Below are 16130 nucleotides of genomic sequence, written 5' to 3' on the forward strand. Positions count from 1 at the left end.
TTGCCTCTTTAGTGACAATATTTATGAACTACCATGATAATTGGTCAATGACCAAACATGATTTTTAATTTGTCTTGTTGTATGTTATCTATCCCTCTAGCTAGCTGCTTATGGCAAACTCACCACAAGCTTTGCTTATGGCTATTGGTTGACATTGCCACTTTCGCGTGAAGCTGCTCTTAAGATTTAGAGAGGCTTCTGTATTCTTTTGTGAAATCTGCAACATTAAGTTCATGACATTAAAATTTGTTGTGGATAGGAAAGGAGGCCAGTTTTGATGGCTATGGCGTCTGTGCTGCCCACAGCTAATACCTTTGCCGGACGATCAAGAGCAGGAGCAGGAAACATTTGGAAACCATCCTTTCCACTCTCTTCGTCGCAGTCCTTTCCGTCTTCTCGTAGCGCTCAGTTTCTCCGCATGTACGCGCAACCACCCTCCTTGTCAGAGTTTGATACCGCAGCTTTTGAAGCAGAACGTCTCCGACTGGATGAACAAGCACGGAACGACATGATGCAGGTTGCACAGGCAGCAGAAGAGGCTGAGAGCAAGACGGGCAGCTCTCCTAATGTGGAAAACGGTGCTGGGGTCAATGATGAGGAGGACCCCGGAGCGTGGAAATGGCGCATTCGGAAGCGCATATGGGACCTGATGGAACGCGAGAATATTGCGGCACATCCCCGTCCTGTCCATCACCGCATTCCCAACTTTGTAGGTGCTGCAGCTGCTGCTTCTAAGGTGGGTTTGTCTCCTTCTTTACCAAAGTCAGGGATCGGTTGCATTTTTTCAAGGCTAAGCACATTGCTAGTCCTATTCTAAAAAGAACACGATCACACTTAATGGGTGGGTGAGTATTTCGGAGGTGGGAAGAGCTTGCATGCTTATCAAGAACCAGGTAGGTGGTGGCCATGGCCTTGAGAGAGCTGACCTTTCGCAGGACACCTGTGGGATCCTGGTGTCAGTCGTTTGGTCCATTCTGGGATTCTCTTCTTCCATTATTGAGGTGCCAAATTCCATCGTTCGGTCCCCCGTGGAGTTGAGCATTCACAATGATGGGTAGCGTTTACGGACACCCTTTGTGCTTCTCTGCTTGCCTCAAGGATGCCCACCAACCCTGAAACATCATTGGCTAACTGGGGGATGCCATTTGATAGTTTGTTAGTTTCTAGTGGCCACATACGGTGAAGTCTCAGCGCTTTGGGAGTGTCTGAAGGCCAGCCGATATGACACAAATTTTTGCCTCCTTTATGGATGTCTTTCATTTGAGGTGCAGTGGCATGGTCAACAGTCTCTGGCCCAGTCTTTGGCTTTGAAAATTGCAGAGAGCATCTTGAGAAGATGTGGGGAGGGCGCTCTATAGAGAGTCCCACTCTAGATTTGTGGACACAGATTTGGAGCCAGAAGCGTAAAAAACATGGGAGCTGATAAACAGGCTGACTATTTGGTTCAATCCTCATTTGTGGCAAGCGAGACTCTTTTTTCTGATGGAGTGCAACTTTGTCTACTGGCACTATGAGCCACCTGTTCGTCTTTTTCCTCCTCTTATTGTATCGAGCATTTTTGTTAGGACTAGGAGGCATTGCTCTTGGCATGGCTGGCTAGGCATGCAAGTCAATGTTCGGGAAAAATCAATTTCACAAACATACAAATTCCCTTTTAGGGCAGATTCAAAAATGAATTTTTTAAAAACTAGGCTAGGAGGCCTATAAGAGAGGTGGTTGGGTGGAGGAAGGCATGCGGTAGTTCCCCTGGTCCTTTCCGTGGTATCAAAGCAATTTAGAATTCTGGGGAGGAGAGAGGTGGAGGAGATTTTTGCATGGCATGCATGGTCGAGGAAGCTTTACCGAAGAAGGAAGCCGTGGGTAAGGTCAATTGAGAGAAAATTGTACCAAACATGAGCGCCAAGGGGAGGGTAGCATTTTTTGTTACCTCGCCCCGCCCCGCCCCGCCCATGCCGTCTTCTAGCTCATGGCACCATCAGATTTCTCTTTGCTCATGCTGCCCTGCAGTAGACGATCCACCATAGCTTGCTTCTTTTCACTCTTTTGGGAGCTAGGGCACTTAAGGGAGCTTCCGCTTTTCGGCATGATCTGACCAGCTGCCTCTTGTTTCCCGTCGATGTGTGTGTTGGTGTGTCTGTTTGAGCGGGCTTGGGGATGTGTGTGTGTGTGTGTGTGTGTGTTTTCTTTTTGTTTGGTTTTAGTTTGGGTTTTGTCAGTGAGTCTATGTATGTGTTTGTCTGCTTGCACATCGGACCTTGGTGTCTATGGGTGTGTGGGGAATGTATGTATTTGTGTATGTGTGTAGGTTTTGGGGGGGTGGGGGGTGTGTTTGCCTGCTGTGTCTGTGTACAGTGTGTGCATGTGTGGCTTCGAAGTGCACTCATGCTTCACACTCAAGATGGAGCCAACCTAGGCTGCTCGATTAGAATTGTCGTCGATTGATTTGGGGTTTTCTTCTCACAACTGTTGAGAGGTGTGGCAGAGCGCTTATTGGATTTGGCCTACTGTTTGTGACATTGTCGCCTATTTCTCCGACTTGTTATTGGTTGCTTGATAGTAGGCCTCGCCAAGCAACTTGCCAACTCCTCCGTTCCTTGGCATGTCTTTGCGTTGTGGTGTTGCTCCAGCTCTCTCAAGTGTCTACATGTGATTCTTCTTGCCCATCCTCCTTCCTGCCGGTTTGGTTTCTTCCTAGTCGCTTGACAATCTTGGGTAGCATTACAGTTGCCCACTTACCACTTGGATTGCTTGACAGCTTTGAGGGGCCTATCTTCTAAAGGCATCTGTGGATATCTTGTCCTCTCGTCTCTCCACCTAGTTCCCAAGGCACTCTAGGAGGGGTTTTTCCCTTGGGTTTTTTTAGTCATATAGTTATTCAGTCTTGGTCCTTGGCCGAGTGCAGGTTCTATGCTCGTGGACAGCCTTGTATTGTAGCCTATTAATCTAAAAGATAAGACATAGGAACTACCGCTCGGATGCAATTGGAAGAGCATCCGTCACACCACAAATCCATAGGGATCTTCCAAGAACGCTGATAGGGAATGATGGTATATGAACCATTATTTGCAGATTTAGCAAACAGACCCATTTTTTTCCTATCAGGAAGAACGTAAAATCTGATGAAATGGCACGGTTGTTCATGTACAATGTGCTTACCATGGTGTGCCATAGTGTATTGTCAGTGATCGTGATACTCGCATGACAAGTTTGTTTTGGAGAGGATTGCTTGAAAACATGGGCACTACGCTTAAGTTTTCATCATCATTTCATCCACATCTAGAAGAAGCTAATTCTACTGTCTTAGATATGCTTTAATGCCATGTGTAAGACAATCACGGCAAGTGGGAACAATATTTATCTATGCTTGAGTATGCATACAACAAGATGGTGCATTCGTCAATAGGTAAGGCACCCTTTGAAATTGTTGAGGGTGGCAAACAGGTTCCTCCCATTTCGCACACAAAGGATAAGATTTTTGAAGCAAATCGGTATGTAGAGAATATGGATGAATTGTATAAGAAAATTAAGCTTGCCTTGAGAAGACTAGGGCAAAGTAGAAAAGGGTTGCTGATTGTCACCGACGTGAACTGTTGTTTTCACCTGGTGATTGGGTTTGTTTGCGGTTAGAAAAGGCAAGATTAAAGAAGATGAAGGGCAAGGAAAGGTTGTTTCTTAAGCTCAACATGCATTATTATGGGCCTTTTCAAGTACTTGACAAGATCAATGATGTCGCATGTAGGCTGAAATTGCCTAATACTTGGAGAATTCATAATGCTTTTCATGCGAATCTTCTAAGACCTTTAGTGGATGATGTGCCTGAAGATATGCCAAATGAAGATCAACCTGAAGTTGAGGAACTTGATGAGATCTTAGCACCCGAGTAGATTTTGGCTCATAAAGAAAGAAAAGTAAAGTTTAAAAACTATCCACCTATGGATGCAAAGTGGATGAAAGAGTGAGCAGGTAGTCACCAAATGTGTTGCAGCTTTACCTTGAGGCCTTTGGTTTACAACCCAAGTATGTCCCAACTCAACGTGCTCAAAAGAGGGGTGATGTTGGAGCTAGCACATCATATGTACAATGGATTCAATGCAATAGAAGTGTACATTGTTTGACAAGTGTTAAGGGTACAATGGTCACTTCTATGATAGACAGAAATGACAAAAGTATGAAGGTTTTATTGAGTCATATGTATCTATGTTTCATGACCTTTCTTGTAGATACAAATGATGATAAAAGGGTGCTAATGACACTAAATCATCTATGGTATGTATATCTGGCATGCAATCGAGTGCGTTTGTGATTTCAAGAGGGGAACTTTATTTGTTGGTTTTTTTCCCTTGATTTTTATTTAATTTTTGGACCCTCTTTTTGAAGTCACAAATGGTTGGATATTGTATGGCTAGTGTGAAACGAGCGGTGACCGAGAGTTTCACCCATAGTTACCCGGAATGGGAAATCAGAACGGGGAACGACAACATGCATGAAATGCCATTCCCTGTTTCGGATACTCACGTCTGAAACACGGAATGGGGATTCGGAACGGGAAATTAGGATGGGAACGGGGACCTAAAAATGGCCATTCCCTGTCACTATGGTTTCACCTGTAGTAGTGAAGGCAAGGTCGCCATGAGATGGTTGGGCCGATCGACACTGAAATTTGAGTATTGAAAGGGGTGGCTAGGCTCAGTTAAAGCCATTTAAGCCCCACCCGAGACTTCATAAGTTGGTGGGGCAAAGTGGACACTTGGCGGCTCCAGTACAATGCTGCAAGGACAATTCACCAAGGGGGACGCCCAAAATCGATTTGGGGAAGGAGCAAGGCTGATTTGACTTCATTAAGTCACTACAATGTGTGTGTGAGTAGTGGGTGTAGGTCTCCAGCTTTAATGGAAAGCTTGCCTTCTCCTCTGTCTTATGTAGCACGATGATTCCGCTCTCTTGCACCTCTCTCCCCTTATGAATGGAGGATCGTGACGACGTGATGCCCAGCTCAAGGGCTATTCATTTGTATGTACAGTCCTGTGGGCTTATGCACTATTGCTGAGGCAAGATATCACAAACTGGTGACGTGGCAGTGCCCCCGGATACACACATACACCTTGGTGACGTGGCAGGCCCCTAGATAACACGTTGACAGATTGAAACGTGGCAGGGTGTACAGACATGCCCGTAATTTGTGCTGACAGATGTACGGAAATTCCGTGAATTGTGTTGACTGCTTTTGGCAGATTTTGGGAACCAGTTGCTTTTGGAACTTTTGCTTTTAAGTTTAAAGCTTTTGGAGATCAATTGCTTTTGAGTTTGAAAGCTTTTGGGGCTTTGCTTTTGGGCATCCCTTGTAAGAATAAATGAGCCCAAGGGCCTCACTTCTCAAGGCATCTGGACGTAGAGTTTGAGAGTGAGCTTCCGTGGGCTCATTGTACTTTGCTCAAAGATTAATATAAAATAAAAATACCAAAAGGGGCGCCAATCTTTGGGGCCAATACCCCTTGGCACGGAACTACGTCGGGCTGTGTCGACTTTATAGTGAATTGTGAATAAGTTTGAAGTGAATCTCTGCTGTGTCCCGGTATAATCTTGACTTCGGGTGTCCAAGTTTGTTGCAGTGGTATCAGAGTACAGAAAGATTCTTCTTCTACGGAGGATCCGATCCTTTTTTGCAGCGCACACAGCATTTGGGAAAGAATCTTCGTGTCCCGACCCGGGACTTATTAGCCACTCCCACCCTTCATACATCGTGCATCGGGTGTGCTCCCGTCTTCATCGCTCTGTCTTACAGGGCATAAAGCCATAAAGAATCCCAGATTGCATATGGGTTCTCGTGAAGAATCTGACAGAGATGACACCTCTCAGTGGGAAGGCAAAGAAAATTTGAAAATCCGGTGCAAACTCTGAAGAAAAGAATGAAGGTTTGGGCAAATTTTTTTCGGACAAGTTTGCAAGAACGGAGTACAAACGTCAACTGCAGATTGGCATATGTGTGAACATATTGATTAAGTACTCCAGGGACCCGAGATTGGTGAGACACTGTCACAAACTGCTAACGTGTCAAAGCCTAAAGAATGGGGCGAACTTACATATGCCGGCAGAGGGGCCTAAACCCTAAGAAGAACAAGTAGCAGAAGAAGAAGAAGTCCTACCAACTTATGGGGACCCCGTCCGATGGGGCCCCAGTGACATAAAGGGATTAAAATAAAGCAGGACCCGTACGCTTGAAAAATTGATGACGTGGCAGATTTTTAAAAATTGCGTTGGCATTATGACATGGCAGGTTGTACGGATTTTCGCATTTTGCACTGGCTGATGACGTGGCAGGCTGTACGGATTTCCGTAAATTGCGCTGTCAGCTTTTTGGCTTTGCTTTTGGACTAGATGCTTTTGAGTTTGAAGGCTTTTCACTGTAATTGCTTTTTAGGCCAAGGGCCTTTATATATGAGGCTAGGGCTCATTCTCTGGCATGGGAGAAGGTGCAGAGTCTGGGGTACCGGCTTGTACTGTGTTGATGCAATATAAAGAAATACCGAAAGGGTCGCCAAGGTTTGGGGCCAATACTCTCTGGGGTGGAATTCCGCCACTCCGTGTCGCGTGTCGTCTCTCTCTCTCTCTCTCTCTCAGTTCAGTTGTTATTGAAGTGCTAAAAGTTTGTTCAGTCTATTCTTTTCTATTGGCACGTGGTGCCCGTCTTGTGACAGTGGTATCAGAGTATCAGGCATGTGCTTTTCTGAAGCATACCCGTCCTACAAAAGAGCAGACAGAGCTATTGGATTTTTATTTGAGGTATCTTCGCCCTCCAACCCGAACTTATTAGCCACTCCCACCCTTCATCTCGCATTGGGCGCGCTCCCGTCTTCATCGCTGTGTCTTGCAAGACATAAGCCATAAAGAACCCAAGACTTGGAATTCATGGATTCAACAGAATATTTGTAGTTTTTGCTCAACGAACTCACGACATTCTTTCGCGGCATCCACAACAGAATCTTCCAATGCTGCAAGTTTTCAACAATTTTTGAACTACATGTTACCCCCTCTGATGCCCCAGGTGGTACCTCCTCCGGCACCAGAAAGTACGAGAGCTTCCAACCGGCAACCTTCTCAGCCATATGTCCCGATCGGGGGAGTTTTCAGGAATATCGTGCAGCCATCTGACCCTGATCCAGTGCAACTGCCTTTGCCACCGCCATTGCCCCCACCTCCACCACCACCGCCACCAGGCTACAATGGTTGGAGCCCATATAGATACCTTTATTATCCATACCCGGGATATGCGCCTAACCAACCCAAAGATTTCAAAGATGGTGGCACGACAGTCAAATTTTTCACTTTTTCCGGTGTGAAAGATCGCAAGAAAGCATTGCAGTTCCTACAGCAATTCGACAACATCTATGCTTTAGGGAACTATACAGAAGAATACAAGATTTCTCGAGCAGCGGGATTTCTTAAAGATAATGCTATGCAATGGTGGAGTTCAATCGCGACACAACCGCATGCTCCAAGGACCTGGCAAGCTTTCAAGATAGTTTTTGCACGTAGTTACATGACTATTATGTTTGAAGTCCGGATTTTGGCAGAGTGAGGCAACTTGAAAATGCTTGCCATTGAAACCATGGACGAATATAACCAAAGGTTTCTCGACGTGTACCTTCTGTTGCCCTTCTTTAGATCTGTTCCCTTGAAGGCCCAATGCGAGCGATACATGTAAAGTGCAGCAGAATGAATGTTGTATTTTCTCAAGATTAGTGATCCTTATTGCTCAAGGTTCCTTTTAGTTCTTAGGGAAAGAGAGAGCTTTCCGTCTTATGGAGAGTGCTATGATCACGAACAAAGTAAGCGGATATTGTGCGTGCAAATGAATGAGACTGAGAGAAGGAGAGAAAAGAGATACGACATTGAGAGGTTGTAAAACCCTCCTCCGAAGGCCCCACTCTCGTCGGCGAGAGTGGTCTACTTTGATTGCACTAAGGCGTACAATGCGAATGCAATGGACTGATGCAATGGGACTATGCCGATGACGACGACGGTGACGACGACGACGACTTGATGGCTGAAATCTGAGATCCTTTATCTGCTGACTTTAGGGACTGTTTGGTGGCTGAAATTCTCTGTTTTTGGCTGCGTTTTTATGGCTGAAAATGGGGAAGCATGTGCAACCAACTTGGGGGGAATCTGCTACGGAGTCTGAGGCTGAAAATCTGCGTTTCTGACTGTTGCAGATCCGCGTTTTAGGGCTGATAACTGAGGTTCTTCATGGCTGAAAACTGATGATCTTTACGGGGCTGAATTTGCTACTTCTTGTGGTTTGAATTTGCTACTTTTTCTATTGCTGAAATCCAAAACGCTAGAGACTGAGGTTGACCAAAAACGCTAGCTGATCTTGCATTTCCAAAAACGTTGGGCATGTGGAAAAACGCCAGGCATGTGATGGTCTTTCGGCGACGATCTGATGCAAAAACGCCAAGGGCTTGGCTTTCCGGCGATGAATGCTGTTGAAAGCGCTAGGGATAGGAATTTGCTGCTTGGAGAAAACGCCAAGGCTTGGGATCTTGCTTGGAGGGAATCCACCAAGGTTCTGCTGAGAAGTTGCCTGTTGAGCAAGGTGCTCCTGCTGCCTCTTCTGCCAGAAAGTGCTAACTTGGGTTTGCTTATATATTAACTTAGCAAAATTACCCTACCTACTTTTGTTGGAAAGTCACTTAAAAATAAAATAATAAGTGAAAATAACCAAAAATAAGAAAATAAGCTAAATGCAATGGAAAATTCCCCTAACTGATGCTAATGGATTCTGATGGGAATTCTGATGATCATGCTGTGTGCAACCGGAGGATATGCATCTATGCTAAGTGATTGGGCATGCACGGTCTACGAATAGACTCACAAAAGTGCCAGATCACTGCTAATCTAAACTTGACTGAACTGACTGAACCTTGCTCTGTGGTGTAGCTTGTCTACGAACACATAGGGTTGGGATGGTTGGGATGTGTCACGTGACATCTCCTCCTTTTCAAAGTGAGGTACTGGTACCGAACTGTATGGCGTCGAGGGAGATCGCCAACAGCATCCGGAATCCTGGAAGGGACTCTTCGCCGGCCCACTCCTATGTGTGGGTCGTGCGGTACTTGAACTTCATAAAGGTCTGCAACGCTTGCTTCTTTGGGCCGCACCGAAAGCGACTCGAAGTCTTCTGTGGCTCCTTCGAATAGACTCACAAAAGTGCCAGATCACTGCTAATCTAAACTTGACTGAACTGACTGAACCTTGCTCTGTGGTGTAGCTTGTCCACGAACACATAGGGTTGGGATGGTTGGGATGTGTCACGTGACATCTCCTCCTTTTCAAAGTGAGGTACTGGTACCGAACTGTATGGCGTCGAGGGAGATCGCCAACAGCATCCGGAATCCTGGAAGGGACTCTTCGCCGGCCCACTCCGATGTGTGGGTCGTGCGGTACTTGAACTTCATAAAGGTCTGCAACGCTTGCTTCTTTGGGCCGCACCGAAAGCGACTCGAAGTCTTCTGTGGCTCCTTTGATGCTTCAACTTCGTCTAGAGTCCTGCTTCTTCCGTCTTCAAGAATCTCCATGGCTGAAAATTCCTGAAACAACCTCCAACACAAAACCATGAACATACCCATTCCATGTAAAGTGAAGGAAAAAAATCTTGTCTTCTCTAAAGACTGTGTATGCAATGTAGATGAACAAATAAATGGAGTGAAAACCCGTTCATCAAACACATGCAAACAATGAGATCGAATCTTTGCTGTTCGATCAAAATCAATCAACTGTGGCAAATCACAATGGAAATGCCCATGCTTGGTGCTCATAGTGTCATGTGCTCTTTCGGAAACTGTGTCATGCCAAGGAAGAGACATGGAATGTGTCTTCCTTACATACATACCTTTCAGCTTTTCATGAACAATCCGCATACATTCGTGCTCATCCATGAGAGAAACGTGCTCAACATACAATATGTCATGCCTAGTAAAAGGGATCACACAACGATGCTGACTAAAATGCAAGAAACTTCACGAATGAAACACTCGAACAATGCGTGCGTATCAATCATGTGAACACATAATACTTCCTGTGATGGTGCTTTGGACCTAGGCTCGAGAGCCAAGATCGCTTCTTCGGGATCTATCGCATCTTCTTGTGGGGGATCTGTGGACCTCGACTCGAAAGCCAAGATCGATTCTTGGTGATTGATCGAATCTACAACGAGGTTAGCTTCGCTAGAAAAAGCATCAACTAACACATCATTCTTGTGAACAATCACATCTTCATGCAACTCATCATGCTTGTGAGAAATCACATCTTGATCATGCAAATCATCATGCTTGTCATTGTCATCCAAATCATTATGCAAATCATTGGCATCCAAATCATCATGCTTATCATTGTCATTCAAATTATTGTCAATTAAATCACCATCATGCTTCACACAATCATGCAAATCCTGTGGGTCATGCTTTGGAGAAAAAGAGACAGAGAGAGTCTCCTTTTCGTGATTCTGTGCAAAGTACGCCTGTACTTGAGAAAAAAGTCGCAACATCTCTTTGTTCTGTCGGTCGCTCTGTTCTTTGAGGGCTTTGTTCTCACGATCAAACTCTGCTTGTCTTTCTTTGGCTTCCAAGCGTGCTTGCTCGCTCTCACGCGCTATGGCTGCCATTCTTTCTTGGTACTTACGCTCGATGGCTGCCATGTCTTCTTCGTAGGCTTTTCTTTCTGCTTCTCTTTCTTGGTCTAACTCCTCCATAGGAGTTGGTGCAATCTTTGTCGTAGATGGGGAAGGGTCAGAAAAACCTCCTGGTGGGGAAAATTCTTCTTCGTCTCTCTCAAGCCCATCACCTCCAAGCGAAGTATCCATTCTGCTTCGAGTGATGACCATTTTGCAATCGTGGGTTCTTGTGGGTTCTTGGGGTCTTGGGTTCTTAAGTCCACAAGGAACTTGTGTTCTTGCGGGTCTTGGGTTCTTAAGTTCACGAGGAACTTGGGTTCTTGGGGTCCTTGAGGTTCTTGAGGTTTTCTTTCCTTGCAAATCGCGTTGGAGAAGGATCTTCTCTTCACCCGAGTTCTACCCTTTTCTGTGGGCGCACCCCTTGGCGGCCTTGCGCTCACACCAAGGTTGCTTTTTCCCACCTCACGTCGATTGGCCGGCCGCTAAGTGCACGGTCCGCTCTCAATGAGTGAAAAGAGAACAAGCGGAGGCTGGACAAGCCCTTCTTTCTTGGGATTCCTGTCACTCTTCAAAAAACACGATTAGGAATGGACACGCCCAAGCGAACTTGGGTTCGTGCGACCTCAACAAGCAAAAAAAAATTATGTGGTTCTTGTGGTTCTTTCCTTGAGTGATACAGAACACTGCCAAAGCTCTGATACCAATGTTAGGTGCAACGGAATGAATGTTATATTTTCTCAAGATTAGTGATCCTTATTGCTCAAGGTTCCTTTTAGTTCTTAGGGAAAGAGAGAGCTTTCTGTCTTATGGAGAGTGCTATGATCACGAACAAAGTGAGCGGATATTGTGCGTGCAAATGAATGAGACTGAGAGAAGGAGAGAAAAGAGATACGACACCGAGAGGTTGTAAAACCCTCCTCCGAAGGCCCCACTCTCGTCGGCGAGAGTGGTCTACTTTGCTTGCACTAAGGCGTACAATGCGAATGCAATGGACTGATGCAATGGGATTATGCCGACGACGACGACGGTGACGACGACGACGACTTGATGGCTGAAATCTGAGATCCTTTATCTGTTGACTTTAGGGGCTGTTTGGTGGCTAAAATTTATCTGTTTTTGGCTGCGTTTTTATGGCTGAAAATGGGGAAGCATGTGCAACCAACTTGGGGGGAATCTGCTACGGAGTCTGAGGCTGAAAATCTGCGTTTCTGACTGTTGCAGATCCGCGTTTTAGGGCTGATAACTGAGGTTCTTCATGGCTGAAAACTGATGATCTTTACGGGGCTGAATTTGCTACTTCTTGTGGTTTGAATCTGCTACTTTTTCTATTGCTGAAATCCAAAACGCTAGAGACCGAGGTTGACCAAAAACGCTAGCTGATCTTGCATTTCCAAAAACGCTGGGCATGTGGAAAAACGCCAGGCATGTGATGGTCTTTCGGCGACGATCTGATGCAAAAACGCCAAGGGCTTGGCTTTCCAACGATGAATGCTGTTGAAAGCTCTAGGGATAGGAATCTACTGCTTGGAGAAAACGCCAAGGCTCGGGATCTTGCTTGGAGGGAATCCACCAAGGTTCTGCTAAGAAGTTGCCTGTTGAGCAAGGTGCTCCTGCTGCCTCTTCTGCCAGAAAGTGCTAACTTGGGTTTGCTTATATATTAACTTAGCAAAATTGCCCTACCTACTTTTGTTGGAAAGTCACTTAAAAATAATAAGTGAAAATAACCAAAAAAAGGAAAATAAGCTAAATGCAATGGAAGATTCCCCTAACTAATGCTAATGGATTCTGATGGGAATTCTGATGATCATGCTGTGTGCAACTGGAGGATATGCATCTATGCTAAGTGACTGGGCATGCACGGTCTACGAATAGACTCACAAAAGTGCCAGATCACTGCTAATCTAGACTTGACTGAACTGACTAAACTGACTGAACGCTGCTGTGGTGTAGCTTGTCCACGGACACATAGGGTTCTTTCCTTGAGTGATACAGAACACTGCCAAAGCTCTGATACCAATGTTAGGTGCAGCGGAATGAATGTTGTATTTTCTGAAGATTAGTGATCCTTATTGCTCAAGGTTCCTTTTAGTTCTTAGGGAAAGAGAGAGCTTTCCGTCTTATGGAGAGTGCTATGATCACGAACAAAGTGAGCGGATATTGTGCGTGCAAATGAATGAGACTGAGAGAAGGAGAGAAAAGAGATACTACACCGAGAGGTTGTAAAACCCTCCTCTGAAGGCCCCACTGTCGTCGTCGGCGAGAGTGGTCTACTTGATTGCACAAAGGTGTACAATGCGAATGCAATGGACTGATGCAATGGGACTATGCCGATGACGACGACGGCGACTTAGGCTGAAATCTGTGATCTTCTTGGTGGCTGAAAATGACTGTTTCGGGCTGGTTTCATGGCTGAAAATTACTGTCCTTGTCGGGCTGAGATGAGGATCAAAAAAGCTGGTGTAATCTGCTCTTTGGCTGCGTTTTTTGAGAGAAGTTCTTGGCTGAAAAACGCTGTGACAGCAGATACCTTCTTGCTGAAATTGACTGTTTTGCAAGCGTTAGTAAACCCTTACCGGCTGCGGTTGTTCTGGTGCAACTGATGATGAAAACGCTGATCCTACTGAGGTGTTTCCTGGCGTTAGTAAATGCTGAAATCGCTGCAGATCTGCAAGCAAATGCTAGCGTTAGTAGTTCTTGAGGGTGCTGCTGCCAGATGGGGGTAAAACGCCAGGGCAAGATGGACTTGGGATGGCGATGGCAAATTCTGGAAAATGCCCAGGAAGAGAGGGACAGGCTATGGTGAAAACGCTGGCTTTGGTGGGAGTGGCCTCGCCAAGGGGATGGAGAGGGTCTTGCTGAGAGAGGGTGGGACACCTGTTGCTTGGGGAAGCTTGCTGTGTCTTTGCTCATCTGCCAATTTGTGCTAACTTGGGTTTGCTTATATATTAACTTACCCAATTTGCCCTACTGAGTACCCAACAAAAGTCAGTTAATAAATAAGTGAAAAATGGGATAAAGTCATCTGAAAAATCCCCAAACTGACTCTGATGGAATCTGATGGAAATGCTTATGCTTATGCAAGGTGCAACCAGAGGATATGCATCTACACTGAGTGACTGGGCATACACGGTCTACGAATAGACTCACAAAAGTGCCAGATCACTTCTAATCTAACTTGACTAGACTTGAGGGAAACCCTGCTATGGTGTAGCTTGTCCACGGACACATAGGGTTGGGATGTGTCACGTGACATCCCCTCCTTTTTAAAGTGAGGTACTGGTACTGAGCTGCATGGCTTCCTTGTAGTCTGCCAACAATTCTGTACAATCCTTGAAGAACTCTTCGTCTACTCACACCGCTCATGGGTTCCTCGATCTTTGAACTTCAAAAAATACTGTCGTACTTGTTTCTTCTAACCATGGCGAAACCGATGCAACAAGACTTGCTCCGGCTCCATGACTTCAGCTTCATCGATGATCTCCGGTTCTTCTTCTTCCGAAACGTCCTTTGGAGGTGTTCCCTGAAACACTTTCAACCAAGAAACATGGAAAACGTTGTGCATAGACCATGAGTTAGGCAATTGCAATTTCATTGAAACCTCATTAATCTTTTTGATGACTGGAAAAGGACCATACATACGAAAAGATAACTTAGGACATTTCTTTCCAACTTGCTTAAGACGTTGTTTCATAATTCGTAGATACACCCAATCTCCTTCCTTGATCGAGACCTCCTGACGATGCTTGTTAGCCTGTTGAGAATAAGATTCCTGAGCCTTACTTAGCCGAAGCTTCACACTCTCAGAAATCTCATCCAATGACTGACTCTCAGCATTGGCATCAGGCATTTGACTGACCGATCGAGTCAACAATGACTGGAATCGGCGGCCAAAAGCTGCGTCATACGGAGTTCGACCAATAGCAGAAGAGAAGGAATCATTGAGAATAGCCTGAACCAATGGGAGATAGAGCTCCCATTGAGACTGCTGACGATGAACATAAGACTTCAACTTTGTGCCAAAATTTTCAAAGAGTGCACGCCAAAAGTTGGACGTAAACTTAACATCCCTATCTGAAACAATGGACTTTGGCAAACCACAGAGGGGGTACCAATGCTTTATGAACAATCGTGCAACATCCTGTGCAGTAACTGTGGCCTTAGAAGGAATCAACATGCAGAATTTGCTGAAACGATCAACAATAGTTAAACATTGAGTGTTCCTTGAATGCTGACTTGGTGGTAAGTTAGTCACAAAATCCATAGAGATATCCTGAAAAGGTTCCTCGGGAATAGGCAGCGGAAGCAAGAGGCCTTGTTGCTTACCCTGAGGAGCTTTTACTTTTTGACATATAGTGCAATGTGTGACATAACTAAACACATCTTTTCGCATTTTAGGCCAATAGAAAAATCGTTCAATCTTTTCCAATGTGGTGTTCATACCCCTGTGCTCACCCGTGAGAGTCATGTGCATCATGCAATATGGCTGGCCTGAGAGAGGGCAACACACATAGACGCTGACGAAAAAATAACAATCCATCACGAATGAGATAGTTGCTGGGCCCTTGAGAAGCAAGAGCCTGCAACCAATACTTACCAAACTCCGAATCTGCATACTGATTCTTCATGTTGTCAAAAGACTCACCTTGTATAGAAAATGTGGTTCTTGACTCAAGAGCCAAAGTCTGTCCTTTGCGACTCAACGCATCTGCAAATAGGGTTAGCTTTTCCAGGCACATACTCAATCAAACCTCCAAATTGCTCAAAAAATTGTGACCACCGCACTTGGCGATCACTCCAATGTGTTTTAAGCATAGACTGTAGCCACTTGAGGGCTTGTTGATCTGTGCGCACTGTAAACTCTCTACTATACAAAAAATGCTTCCAATGCTTAAGAGAGTGAATGACAGACAAAAGTTCTTTATCATAAACTGAATAATTCTTTTCCGCACTATTGAGCTTCCGGCTAAGGAAAGCTACAGGACGACCATGCTGCTAGAGCACAACGCCTATGGCGACATTACTCGCATCCGTCCATATCTCAAAGGGATCATCCCAAGAAGCAAGGATAAGACACGGAGCTTCCTTCACCGCAACCTTGAGAGCTGTGAAAGCCTCAATGGCTTCCTCGGGCAAGTCTACGCGCTTGCGGTGAGTCTTTACCCCTTTCAAAACATCAGTCATAGGTGCAGTAATGCGTGCACAATTCTCTATGTGCGAACTATATGCTTGACATAAACCAAGAAAAGAACGCACATCATATGGAGTTTTGGGCAAATCCCAATTATGAACCCGTTCCACCTTCGCGGGGTCTAGCTTGACGCCTTTTGCAGAAATGATATAACCCAGATAAGTGACTTCAGTAAGAAAAAATTCCGACTTCTTAGCTGCAATATACAACTGACACTCATCCAAACGAGTTAGTACCCTTTCAACATCTAATTCATGTTGCTCCCACGAT

At 45.3% G+C, this 16130-nt stretch overlaps 1 protein-coding gene across 2 annotated transcripts in view; it reads left to right on the plus strand.

The window, feature by feature from the left end:
* The first annotated feature begins 218 nt into the window (after positions 1-218).
* Positions 219-16130, plus strand: part of COG0212 (NagB/RpiA/CoA transferase-like superfamily protein) — a 66938-nt gene continuing 51026 nt past the window's right edge. Inside the window, exon 1 of one of the 2 annotated variants that reach the window (XM_086516426.1) lies at positions 219-736. In XM_086516426.1, the coding sequence (XP_086372552.1) occupies positions 278-736 (459 nt within the window). In that variant the 5' untranslated portion in view covers positions 219-277. The remainder of the gene's footprint in view (positions 737-16130) is intronic. The other variant, XM_086516427.1, reaches the window with a different exon arrangement.

This window comes from Adiantum capillus-veneris, chromosome 7 (genome assembly GCF_014529385.1).
Source record: "Adiantum capillus-veneris isolate H3 chromosome 7, ASM1452938v2, whole genome shotgun sequence".
Lineage (NCBI taxonomy): Eukaryota > Viridiplantae > Streptophyta > Polypodiopsida > Polypodiales > Pteridaceae > Adiantum > Adiantum capillus-veneris.